We start from the raw sequence: 14,219 nt of genomic DNA on the forward strand, positions 1-14,219 counted from the left end.
TCCTCCTAGATAAATTCTCCCCCAAAACCTCCACTTAAATAATCTCTTCCTCCCCAAAACACCAACCAAGTATTCAGATCCCTGAAATGTAACGTAATCTTATTTGAACTCTAACTGTAATCTATTTGTTATATCACACAGTAACATACAGTCAATTTAATATCCAATTTGCAAGTTCTTCCAGAATTAATCCAGGTACCTCTCCTCCCTTGTAACAAAAAAAACAACAAGAAAACCCCCAAACTGTTGTAACTTCACTGGTAATGTCCAGTTAGCTCTTTTGTAATCCGCCTTGAACTGCAAGGTATAGGCGGAATAGAAGTCCCTAATGTACTACTCGGGCTGGAGGAAAGTCACGAGCGGAGTTCCGCAGGGGTCTGTACTTGGACCGCTGCTGTTCAATATATTTATAAATGACCTGGAAACGGGGACGAAATGTGAAGTTATAAAATTTGCGGACGACACTAAACTCTGTAGAAGGGTTAGAACTACGGAAGAGTGTGAGGACCTACAAAGGGACCTAAACAAACGGGAGGAGTGGGCGAATAAATGGCAGATGAAATTCAATGTAGGGAAATGCAAAGTCATGCATATAGGGAGAAAAAACCCGATGTTCAGCTACCAAATGGGGGGATTAGTATTAGAGGGAAGTAACCTTGAAAGAGATTTGGGTGTATTGGTGGATACAACAATGAAGTCAACGGCGCAATGCGCAGCAGCCGCGAAGAAGGCAAACAGAATGTTGGGTATTATTAAAAATGGTATTATGACCAGAACAAAAGAAGTCATCCTGCCGTTGTATCGGGCAATGGTGCGCCCGCACCTGGAGTACTGTGTTCAGTATTGGTCACCGTACCTCAAGAAGGATATGGCAATACTTGAGAGGGTCCAGAGAAGAGCGACACGAATGATTAAGGGCATGGAAAACCTTTCATACACTGAAAGACTGGAGAGGCTAGAGCTCTTCTCCTTGGAAAAGCGGAGACTCAGAGGAGACATGATAGAAACCTACAAGATCATGAAGGGCATAGAGAAAGTAGAGAGAGATAGATTCTTCAAATTTTCAAAACATAAAAGAACAAGAGGGCACTCGGAAAAATTAGAAGGGGATAGATTCAAGACAAATGCTAGGAAGTTTTTCTTTACTCAGCGGGTGGTGGATACCTGGAATGCGCTTCCAGAGGACGTAATAGGGCAGAGTATGGTAATGGGGTTTAAGAAAGGATTGGACAATTTTCTGTTGAAAAAGGGGATAGAGGGGTATAGATAGAGGATTGCTGCACAGGTCCTGGACCTGTTGGGCCGCCGCGTGAGCGGACTGCTGGGCGCGATGGACCTCGGGTCTGACCCGGCAGAGGCATTGCTTATGTTCTTATGTTCTTAATAATATTAATATTATTAATAATAATAAGTTATAGTTTACTGATGCGTGATATACCACCATTCAGAAAGCAATCAAGGCAGTGTGCAAATCAATAACAGTCAAAACAGAAAGAAACTCCATCAGTCAAGAAGGAAAGTAAAGAAAACAGGACGCAGGAATGAGACACAAATTTAAAAGTTGTCCTGCAGTCCATGGCAGGTACCCATTAGCCAAGGGACATTGGTGGTAAAGGAGTTTTGCAGCGAGCTGTAATGATATTTAATAATGGGGTAGTTGGTTTTGTGGTGTTTGTTTTCTTTAAATTTTACTGTGCATGATTTTTTTGCCTAAACGTTTAGATAGTCCAAAATTAAATTAAGCGGAGGAGTCGGCCTAATGGTTAGTCCAGTGGTCTGAGAACCAGGGAAACTGGGTTCAGTTCCCACTGCAGCTCCTTGAGATTACGGGCAGGTCGCTTAACCCTTCTTTGTCCTAGGCACAAAAAAAACTTAGAATGTGAGCCCACTAGGGACAGAGAAAGGCCTGCATATAATGTGGACAGTGCTGCGTACCTCTAGTAGCACTATAGAAATGATTATTATTAGTAGTAAATTAAATATATGTGAACAGCAGGGACCACTGTCAGTTCTACAGGCAGCAGTGATATTCTGCTGCTGTCCATATAGCTCTGTGGCGTAAGTTAGGACAGCCTTCTTGCTCACCTAAATTGAACCACATACATTTCAGGATCGTGGCTGAATGTTGCTTGTTATTCACAGATTTGGTGAAATGCCTATTCCTGACCTTTACTCTGCCTCAGCACTGCCTGGATGGTGTGTAAGGATTTTTGGCAACTCTGCTGAAAATTTGCAAATAGGGGGTTCATACATTTAACCCCCCCCCCCTCCCTCCTTTTATGAAGCCGCATTAGGCTTTTTTTTTAATCGCTGGCCGCGGTGGTATTAGCTCTGACGCTAATCGGAGTGAATATTGCAACAGCCTGCGATAAAAAAAGCCTAACGTGGCTTCATAAAAGAGGGGGGGGGGGGTAGGGGCTACCATTAAACGCAAAAACCCTTTGGAATATGTGGCCCAGTTTTTATCATCACAGTCAAACCTGGACTAGACCTAAACATGTTTGGGTGAGTGAGAACAGAATGAAAGTGCCGGCCGCCATGTAAAGCGTTCCACCAAAAGTCTTCCTCCCCTGCATCCTTCAAAAGCCTAGAACACAGGTGTCAAACTCAAGGCCCGTGGGGGCGAATCTGGCCCACTTGGCCGTTTTATGCGGCCCGCAGTCCAATGCCCGGATGTTATCTTGTGGCTGGCTCCCTCCTCCTCACAGCGGCAGTGTGCACGAAGCCGTGTGCAGCGGCTCCTCGCGCGTCCCGCGCCTCATCCAGAAGCCTTCCCTCTGACGTTGCGACGTCAGTGAGAAGGCTTCTGGTTCAGGCACAGAACGCGCGAGGAGCCGCTTCGTGCACACTGCTACTGTGAGGAGGAGGGAGCCGGCTACAAGATAGCACCAGGGGCATTGGACCGCGGGCCGCATAAAACGGCCAGAAGGTAAGACACCCACTGGAGGGAGGCACAGCATGGAGGGAGGGAAACAACAAAGGTAGGGGGAATGATTTTATTTTCAATTTAGTGTTTGAATTTTAATCTGCTGTCTATCTTTTGCACTGCTCAGGAAGAAATATATTTGTTTCTTTTTTCTCTGGGGGTTGTACTGCATGCAGAGTCTTGAATCTTAGGGTTTCTTTTTTGTATATTAGTACTTTTAGTTTTTGGTTAGTATTTGCATAGGGGTTATCTGTATTCTGGTAAGAATGAATGTTGCAAAGCATACAGTGAGCTTTGTGTAGTTTAATTTTGTGGTTAACCATTATGTGTTAAGATTATATTGTGTGTGTATATATGAAAAATGAATGAAAAAATGGTGTCATAATTAGTACTATTATGGGGGCGGGGTCTGGCCCACGACTTAGCCTGTCGATTTTGGCCCCTTAATGTGATTGAGTTTGACAACCCTGGCCTAGAAGGTAAAACAAAAAGTGGTTTCTCCCCTCACACCCCACAGACACCCAAAACACTCCATCTCACAAAAGTGCCCAAAGGGTTGGAATTCATGTATATATAATGTGCTTTCCTTTTGATGTACTTGGGCCACATATATTTTTAATGATATTCTAATCATGGAGAAATGCAGATGATTACATTTTCAGGCTTAATCCAAATAAGATGAAATTTACGCAGACAGAAAAACACTTTTCCCCGAAAGCCTTCTTTCAGGTTATTTATTTAACACCCCCCCCCCCTTTTTTTTACAAAACCGTAGTGTGGTTTGTAGCGCTGGCCGTGGCGGTAACAGCTCCAATGCTCAAAGGAATTCTATGAGCGCTGGAGCTGTTACCGCCATGGCCAGCGCTAAAAATTGTGTTATGGCTTTCTAAAAGGGGGAGGTTATTTATTTAAAATATTTATAACTCAGCTATTAATAGCATTTCTAAGTAGGGGCGCAAGATTACAATTAAGAACATAAGAGTTGTCATACTGGGACAGACCGAAGGTCCATCAAGCCCATTACCCTGTTTCCAACAGCGGCCAACCCAGGTCCCAAGCAGTAAAACAGATCCCAAGGAGTAAAACAGATCCCAAGGAGTAAAACAGATTTCAGGCTGCTTATCTTACTTTAAAAAGTAACATTGTTTAGTTCACAATAATATCTCATATTTTTAAAAGCATGGGATTGATTGAGTTTTGCCAAAGCACTGAAACCCAGGTTAACATACTGTGTGCCCTTGCAAAGACTCCTAGACATACCCACAGATCCTCGGCTGTGGTCTGCTAGATTATTATACCAGCCATCATAGCGCTGAACCTCCCAAGAGATGGCACTCTGTGCACCTGTTGAAAAAACAAGCACAGAAAGTAAACATTTACCAGAGTAGTAAAATCCATATAGCACAAGCACATTGCTTCAGGAAGTTAGGGTGCGGCCATATTACCTCAGGGCATACATATAGGCCTCTATTTTTTAAAAACATTTTCATGCGTAAATAGTGGAATTTTCTCATGTAGATGCCACACACATAGAGATCGATAGGATGCAAAATTTCAAGGGGGTGTAACTTCGGTGTGGTTTGGACATGGCCAAAATTCTCCCACATATTCCCCATTTTATATAGGGCATAGATATTTTTCCGACAGAATGAAAAAAGTGGAAAATCGCTGGACTAAGCGTACGGCCCTCAGTGGAGACTCGGTTGGTTGGGCTGAGAACTTTTCAGTGGCCCCTCGTGACTGGCACTATTCTATTACTTGCATGCACAACTTTGGGCACTATGGAGCAAATTCTATATATGTCACCCCCCAAAAAAATCAGTGACGATAAATAGCTTAGTGCCTCTGCAATGTTGTTACTCTTTGGGTTTCTGCCAGGTACTTGTGACTTGGATTGGCCACTGTGGAAACAGGACATGGGGCTAGATCAGTGGTCTCAAACTCGAACCCTTTGCAGGGCCACATTTTGGATTTGTAGGTACTTGGAGGGCCTCAGAAAAAAGAGTTAATGTCTTATTAAAGAAATGACAATTTTGCATGAGGTAAAACTCTTTATAGTTTATAAATCTTTCCTTTTGGCTAAGTTTAATAATAATATTGTAATTTATAGCTAAAGAGACATGTGATCAAGAAACTGTTTTATTTTACTTCTGTGATTATGATAAACATACCAAGGGCCTCAAAATAGTACCTGGCCCACATGTGGCCCCCCAGGCCGCGAGTTTGAGGCCACTGGGCTAGACGGACCGTTGGTCTGACCCAGTACGGCTATTCTTCTGTGTTTATGAGTTAGACATTTATAGAATACGTGTAGCGCTGCTCCGTGTGACTAACATTTAGGCATGGCCATTCATGCTAATGAAAACCAGGAAATGATTATTGCACAGAATGAGTTAATTCTATGACAGTGTACCTAACTTTTAAGAATGCCCATGACCCGTCCGTGCCTCTGCCCTGGCCATGCCCCCTTTTTGAGATCCACACAGAAGCATTTATGCACACCACTTCATAAAATACTCTTAGAAAGTTATGTGTGTAAATTCTAATTAGCGCCAATTGGCCATCGTCAACAACGATTGCTGTATTAACCAATTAAGTTGTGCACGCAAATCAGCAAGGTGCACAGATTTGCGCACACAGCTTTGGTCGCAGTATATAGAATCTGGGGGTAAGTGTGAAATTATGTATTTACGTTTATAGAATTAGGAGAGTAGGACCGGCTATACATGCACATGTCAGCAGTTACGTGTGGAAGTTGCCAGATATTGTAGGTGCCAATAGGCACCCAAGCTCAGTAGAAAAAAACACCATTTAAATGACGCTTTTAACTGAGTTTCTTTTATGCATATTTGTTGTAGATATCCTGAAAACCTGACTGGCAAGGGGGTACTCCAGGACTGAGTTGAGAAACACTGCTTTAGGCCGCCTAACACCACTGTAGGCGTGGCTAATGCCAAAGGTGGCGTTAGGTGGCCTAAAGAGCCTACAGAAGTGCAATTCACATCAAATGTAGGCCTGGAAAACCCTGGCCTACGTTTCCAGTGCCTACCTTTGCTGGAGGCGTGATTCTTTACCCTGCACCATTGTGTGATTGACGTACGATCAGGGGCCGCTTTTAAGGCAGCCACCGACAATGGCAACAGTTACAGGATCTGGGCCAAAATTCACATTTGCACGTGTCAGCCCTTACAGGTGAATTTAAATCTCAAAAACCATTGATAGAAGTCAAAATGAGCTGCAGAAATTTTTTTTTATTAATATTCTTAATTGTTACTGAAAAACCAGGAACAAGCCTCAGACTATAGAGTAATTTTCCCATTCGGGGATTTCTTCCAAGAGAAAGAAGACTTCTTTTCTCTTACTCCTGATTACATCACTGGCTTGAACCCATTCCCCCTACCAAAACTAAAAGTTCATTATTAATTATTTATTGTTTATTAATTTAGTATTTATTCCTTAAGTTAATACATCTCATTACCTAATCTTAATTAATTCATTTAAATAAATTTAATATAGAAATCTAAAAATTCATTACTCTTTCATGGTTAGGGATTTTTCATTAAAGAACTACAATTCATTTTTGAGATTTTATATTTAATGAATAGATAACCATTTAGCTTTCTTTAGCCCTTACAGGTGAAAATTACTACGTTGATGCTGCTCTATTTTTTTTTCCTTTTAATTCTTTATTTCTAATTCTGTTTCAACAAAGTAAAAGCAGAGCAATTTTCTTATTATAATAATCACATCACAATAAGTAAATCATACACTATTTCAAGTCCACATCAATGAGAGCACATGGAGTAACAAAACAAAGAAAGAACCCCCCCCCCCAATAAGAAAACAGTAAATACATGAAGTATTTCACTTATTGCTGCAATAAATCAATTTATCATACACTGATGCTCTTATTATGCACATACGTATTTGTAAACTGGTTTTCTCCAGCACATGCAAGTGAACTTCTGCATTTTCCTGTACAAATTTTGCAAACGGCTTCACTTTTGGCAGAGCCTTTTGTAAAACACTGCCAGAACTGAAAAGGTTCCAACCCGAGTGTCTCAATTCCAGTCTCAATGTTCTATATAAAATGGCTCTTATAGTTTCAGGGAGTTGCAGCATTGTGTGTGCACGAGGACTATCGTATTTTCATGTAGATAACGTGCACCCGTGTAAAACGCGCACACGGGTATAGCGCGCGGAAAACACAAATTTATGTACAGAAATTTTTATATACCGTGCACACCCGTATACCGCGCATGCTGCCCGACTCTCCTTTCGCCCGCCCCGACTCTCCTTTCCCCCTTGAAGTCCTGTCCCTACCCTGAAAGCCTGATGCCCCCCCCCCCCGACGTCCAATTTACCCTCCCGCAGGACCGCTCGCACCCCCACCCCGAAGGAGCGCTCGCAGTCCCACCCCGAAGGACCGCTCGCACCCCACCCCGAAGGACCGCTCGCACCCCCACAGCCTCCCCCCCTCCCCCATGGAGAAGCTGTCTACCTTGTTTCCGGATGCCAGCGAGCCCAGCTGTTTCCTCTGCCGGCAGTCCCGCCCCTTCTCTGAGCCCTGCTGCGCTGCTTCCTCTTCCGGCGGTCCCGCCCTTTCTCTGATGTCAGAGAAAGGGCGGCACCGCCTGAAGAGGAAGCAGCGCAGCACAGGGCTCTGAGAAGGGGCAGGACCGCCGGCAGAGGAAGCAGCTGGGCTGGCATCCGGAAACAAGGTAGACAGCTTCTCCATGGGGGAGGGGGGAGGCTGTGGGGGTGCGAGCGGTCCTTTGGGTGGGGGTGCGAGCGGTCCTTCGGGGTGGGAGTGCGAGCGCTCCTTCCGGGTGATGAATCGGGTGTCGGGGGGGGAACTATGTAAAAAAAATTTTGTACAACGTGCTTATGCGTATAACGCACAAGGTTATGCGCGGTTTGTAAAAACCACGTATAACGCGCGTGTTATATGCGTGAAATATGCGTGAATATCCCTTTAATATGCCACACATTATGGAGTTGGACGCCTACACGATATTTCACCACCTGTAATGGACGCTGTGAGAATTCCATATGTGCCAGAGAGACTGAGATACGGACTATTTTTCATACAATATATTAGTGAGCATGGGATATCTGTGATGGCAGTAAGTCAGTTGTCCATGGTGCTGGAAATGGGAAGGAACTTGTTTTCTCTGTGGAGAGCTGGCATGATGGCATGTGGTGAGTTGTGGTGTGCAGTACCGTAGATAAGGTTGGCCTTTGTGACCTGATGACCTAAGTGGATGATGGAAGGAGTAACCTAGTGGTTAGAACTGCTGTCTCAGCAACCTGAGGGTTTTGAGTTTGAGCCCAGCCTACTCCTTGTGACTCTGGGCAAGTCACTTCATCTTCCATTACCCCAGTTATCACAATTCAATTGTGAGCCTGCCGGGACAGATAGGGAAAATGCTTGAGAACCCGACTACTACTCAATATATTGTAAACCGCTTTGGGTGAATTTATAGGGAATGACACGGGGACAAATTTTCCCCCGTCCCCACAGGAACTCAATTTCCCCGTCCCGTCCCCGCGACTTTTGTTGCTTTCCCTGCCCCATTCCTATAAGCTCTGCCTTAACCACACAAGCCTCGGACACTTAGGATTTTAAAATGTTTGAGGCTTATGCAGATGAGGACGGAGTTTAGGCATTGGTGGAATGAGGCATTATGACATCACAATCTGAGCTCTAGAATGTTGCTACTTATGATTTTAATGTGTTTGAGGCTTGTGCAGATGAGGACGGAGTTTAGGCATTGGTGGAATGAGGCTTTATGACATCACAGTCTGAGCTCTAGAATGATTTTAAAGTGTTTGAGGCTTGTACAGATGAGGACAGAGCTTGCAGGAACGGAGCAGGGACAGGAAAAGAACTCACGGGGACGGGACGGGAAAATGAGTTCCCGCGGGGACAGGGAAAAATTTGTGCCCGTGTCATTCTCTAGGGTGAATCTCTTCATGAAATAGGTGGTTAATAAATCCCAATAAATTTAAGAAAAAAAAATAAAAAAGGAGAGGGTTGAGGGGGAGTGCATTTATGCAATGCAGCAGGATCACTTAGACATCTGGCACAGCCCATTCTGGGCTCTTTGGGGAGGACAGGATATAAATCGAATTAATTAAATAAATAAATAAATATATAAGCAGACATGGGAGTCAGGCCCATGTAGTCTGCCCAACTGGTGTAATGTCTCAGGTCATCTTTTGCTTTCCCATCACAAGAAATCTTGAAAAAGCCGCAGAGACCCAGTATTCTGATTTATAGACAGGGGTCTTTTTATGCGGAAACCGTGCTTGAGTGCTGATTGAATCTCTAATCTGATATGATAGGCAGCAGCCTTGAAAACCACTCTTCATCAAGTCACAAGGACTCGAACGCAAGTCGATGGCACCTAACCAACTAATGTTCTATAAGAGCTGAGTCAATTTGCGGTCACAGCAGCAGCCCTACTGTGTAGCACAACCCATCAGTCAGCAGTGGGCTAGCGTCACACGTCCTGCAGGGATATCAACCTCTGGTTCAGCGCCAGGGGGAGGCGTGGAGAGCTAATGAGGAATTTCTGAAGTACGGCACAAAACACTTACAGATGGAGCTCCAGGTCCCTGCCAAAACCAACCCCAAAACTGCCAGCATGCCAGGCTTATTGCAGGTCATTGTGAGCTCGCTTCCCAGGAGATCATACAGTGAGTCACTAAAGAGACATAAACAGAGGAAGATCAGTGTCAAAGCCACAAGAGGCCTTTTCAAGCTTCAAGGATTAAAATCAGTGGGAGTCGCAGCTTACCCACATTAATAATACAAGTTACTATATCAGTTTAAGAAGCGAGAGAAACCTGTGCCAGTCTTTGGCGTATGTTAATGCTGAGCACTTGAAAGGGACTAATTCCAGCAGTCACTCAGCTCTGCACACTGAAGAGCTCCTTCCAACCCTCTGGCACTTAACTTATTAAGGGGCTCATTTTCAAAGCAGAAAAACATCTAAGGAAACGTCATAAAGCGGAAGAAAGATGTGTATCCTGCAAAAATTGTCTAAGTTGCAATTTTTTTAACTTGGATTTAAGACCTTCCCCCCCCCCCCCTGTATTTCCAAATTTCAAGAGGCCATGTTGGGGGGCAGGGTTACCATATGGCTCCAGAAGACGGATTGAGATAACCGGGTTTCACTTCCAATGAAAGAAATGGAAGTAAAACCCGAATGTCTCAATCTGTCCTCTCTTTTTCTGGAGCCATATGGTAACCCTATGTTGGGGGTATGTTTTGGGTAGGACTTGGGTGATGTTTATCATTAGAAAAATTTAAAAGCACATTAAAATGCTACCTGTACAAAGACGCATTTGAGCATAGATAGGATAATTTATCTATCATAAATCCCAGGCTCAAATACCTAATTTTAACCAGACCTTATGTATAAGTCACAACCTCCCCCATCCTCTTTTTTGGCTTAGCCATATTTGTAAAACATTCTTTATTACCCTCCTGATGTTGTTTTTTCCTTAAATATATTTTTAATTTCCTTAAAGATTGTAGTTTACATCTCTTCCCTTATGTATCGCTAATTACTTGTGTACATACAGGCCCTGATTCTCCAAAGTGCCGTCCCAATTTTAGGCAGCTGTAGGCGTCCTACAGCTGTCTAATCAGCCAATCGGGATGCACGTTTTTTTAAAAAAATGCTCCCCAGGCAGGCCTGAAGGCGCCTCCGGGAGCCTAGGGAGACCCGCAAGATGCCTAAGCTCGCCTAAGGGCCTTAGGTGGGCCTTAGGCGAACCTAGGCAGCCCTACGCGTCTCCCTAGTAGAGGAGAAGCTTAAAATGTAGGCCAGCAAAATGCTGGTCTACATTGTAAGTAGACGCGGCCGCTATACTTATCGTGGCAAGGGATCTCTCTGCCGCGATAAGTATAGCGGGCCGCGGCCTGTCCGATCGCTGGCAGGAAGGGTGCCCAATTCCTCCTGCCCGAAGATGCACCCCTCCCCCCCCCCCGACAATATCGATCGCTGGCAGGAAGGGTGCCCCAATCCCTCCTGCCCGAAGACACACCCTCCCCCCCGGCGCTAACAACCCCCAAACCTCCACCCCACCAAACTAACCTGTTCTTACGGCTAGATGGGTCTTGCCCGTCCAGCCGGTAGGCACGCCTGGTCCTAGGCATCGTCATAGACTCCTCTCTCTCCTTCAATGATCACCTCAACTCTTTGATTAAAAAAATGCTTCTTTTGCCTTCATATGTTGAGGAAGGTGAGATCCTGCTTTCATCATTCTCACTTTACTGTCCTCGTTCAATCTACTATCCTCTCTAGACTGGATTACTGCAATTCCATCTATATAAGCCTAACTAAGAAAACCTCCATAGACTTCAGCTAATTCAGAACGCCGCGGCTAAGCTTATTTTCGCAAAAGGCAAGTTCGATCATGTCTCCCCACTCCTCTCCAAGCTTCACTGGCTCCCAGTATACTCCAGAGTCCTCTTTAAATGTACCTGCTTAGCCTTCAAGATCCTACATGGCGTCCTTCCTCACGTTATCCCACTCTTTTGGAATTCCTCAAAACCACACTCCACCAGACCCTCCCAAAAACTGAAACTATCATTCCCCTCTATAAAAGGTATATCTCGCGCAGGAAAACTTGGAACATCTCTCCCCTTTAGAACCACAGAACTCTGGAACAACCTCTCATCCCCACTCAGAAACTCAAGCTCCTTCCAATCCTTCCGCAAACACTTGAAAACTTGGCTCTTTGCAAAAATCTAATCACCTCCCATTCTCCAGTATTCTGTCCCTCTCTTTCCTCTTAGTCCCTCTCCTTTATCCCTTATTGTAGTTCCTTTCCTCTTAACTCTGTAAACCGTGCCGAGCTCTGCGCTTGCGGAGATGGCGCGGTATACAAACTTAAGGTTTAGTTTAGTTTAGTTTAGAAATGAGGCGGGCCCGTCCCTTCCCGGCCCATCCCGCCGAAGTCTAAGGCCTGATTGGCCCAGGCTCTAGAAGCCTGGACCAATCAGGCCTTAGGCATAGCGGGTCCGCCCATCCCCACTTAATCTAAGGCCTGATTAAGAGAGATCCCTTGCCGCGATAAGTGTAGTGGGCCGTGTCTAATCTAACCCGATTCCCTAACCAGCGTCTGTAACATGGACGCCGGTTACAGAATCGGGGTTTAGTGTAGGCCGATTCTGAATAGGACGCCTCTCCCGGGCGTCCTATACAGAATCAGGGCCTAGGTGTCTTGCGGGCCTCGCCTTCAATATAGGCGGCCTGCCTGGGGAGCATTTTTTTTAAAAAACGTGCATCCTGATTGGCTGATTAGACAGCTGTAGGACGCCTACAGCTGCCTAAAATCGGGACGCACTTTTGGAGAATCAGGGCCACATTGTATGTTTACTTGTACAAATTGTTTTATTTTGTCTCCCAATTTTTTATTGTCATACTCATTGAAGTATTTGATATTGCGTGTAAAACAAACTTTTAATAAACTTGAAACTTGATCTGCCATAATGGAACAAAACCAAAATGTCTTGGACAAAAATTGAACGCTACACTACTCCAAATGACCTGCCACTGAAACTTAAAAAGATACTGACAAAAAGGAAGAAATAGTCAAAAGGTAACTTGATGACAAAAAACCTCTGTGAATACCGGCTCATAGTCAATTGCGCTCAAAGTTTTATTATTATACCCTCGTATTGTCTTGCGCTGAGTTATTGTTGTGTAGCACGCATCTTATATAGCTTGCAAAAGCAGCGACATAAAAATATACAGTCTGCGTGCGCGTGAACCGAAAATATAAACATACTGAAAACTATAAACATACCTGTAAATGAAGAAATCTGAAATGTGGAAGTACGTTCGCTCTCACCAGAGGCGAGAAAAATCTGCGCAAGACAAATATTCGTTATAGATGAAGTACTAGCAAAACCAGATCTTTACCTATAACGGACACGGTCAGGCAGCGAAAGGAAGGCAGCCTGTTCGGAGCACATATATAAAGAGGAAACGTAACCATAGTAACGAAAATGCATTCATGTGACTTATATTCAAAATGCAAAGAGGCAAAGGAACCATACTGATAACTGGTGACGTGATGACGTGTTAACGTGCGCGTGCCCTTCGTTCGCCAGGCGCCATCTTGAGGCACGCTGAATTGTCATTGCGCTGAGTTATCGTTGCGCTCAATTGCCTTGCGCTGAGTTATGGTTGCGCGCTACTGTCTTTGCGCTGAGTTGTCTTCGTGTTTTTGTCGGCGCGCTATTGTCTTGCGCGCATTTGTCACCGTGAATATCAACACAACTTCAAAATAAGATAATCTAATAAATATTAGTGAAATTGGGTCACCTCAGTGTCAGGGGTCAGCGAAAGGAGAAATTCTCCGGCGCTTCACACAACAAGGCAGAGGCGACCATACCCCTGCCTACACACCAGCATCATCAGTGATGGTGTGTAGGCAGGGATATGGTCGCCTCTGCCTTGTTGTGTGAAGCGCCGGAGAATTTCTCCTTTCGCTGACCCCTGACACTGAGGTTACCCAATTTCACTAATATTTATTATATTATCTTATTTTGAAGTTGTGTTGGTATTCACAGAGGTTTTTTGTCACCAAGTTACCACTCTCAGAACCTTTTGACGATTTCTGCCTTTTTGTCGGTATCTTTTTGGACAAAAATTGAGACATTTTGGTCTAGACCTGATTCAAATCACAACTCAAGTACAAAAAGGGGCCCTAAATGGAGGGGTTAAGGCATGACCACTGGAGGGTTTAAGGCATGACCATTTTCCCAGTGTTCACTGACTCCACCCCCCCTCCCCCACATAAACACCTCCTTAAGATGTGAAAATGACAGTACATTCCGGACTCTATTACAGCTTCAGATATGATGTCCATTTCTATTACTACAGCAATCAGGCCCTAGGAGTAGGCTAATGATCAGTGCACTGGACTGTAGAAGAAGGGGACCTAGGGCCATATCCCATTCTAAGTACAGTTGTGGTAGAAAGTGTGAGCCCTCCAAAAACCTCTAAATACTTGCTGTGCCTACATATAGGTGACAGCTGCAGGCATGAGGAGTATTGTAGATGTGCACAGTGAGGTATATTTTTTTTCCTAGAGGGCTCACAATACAATATAAGGGGATTTTAGTGAGAGTTGTATCTGGGACCATTTATCTGAAGTGTACTGCAGTGCCCCCTAGGCTCTCCCACTGCTTTGCTGAGATCTCTGTTTGGCCACTCTACTGAGAATGCTGACCGCAAGATGTCCCAATGACTTGTTTTTATGCATTTTT

At 44.5% G+C, this 14,219-nt stretch overlaps 1 protein-coding gene across 1 annotated transcript in view; it reads right to left on the bottom strand.

The window, feature by feature from the left end:
* Positions 1-14,219, bottom strand: part of LOC117348540 (dual oxidase 2-like) — an 89,955-nt gene that overhangs the window by 72,617 nt on the left and 3,119 nt on the right. Inside the window, exons 2-3 of the mRNA XM_033920783.1 lie at positions 9,530-9,636; positions 4,187-4,270 (exon numbers count right to left, since the gene is read on the bottom strand). Of these exons, the coding sequence (XP_033776674.1) occupies positions 4,187-4,270; positions 9,530-9,599 (154 nt within the window). The 5' untranslated portion in view covers positions 9,600-9,636. The remainder of the gene's footprint in view (positions 1-4,186; positions 4,271-9,529; positions 9,637-14,219) is intronic.

This window comes from Geotrypetes seraphini, chromosome 14, assembly GCF_902459505.1.
Source record: "Geotrypetes seraphini chromosome 14, aGeoSer1.1, whole genome shotgun sequence".
NCBI lineage: Eukaryota > Metazoa > Chordata > Amphibia > Gymnophiona > Dermophiidae > Geotrypetes > Geotrypetes seraphini.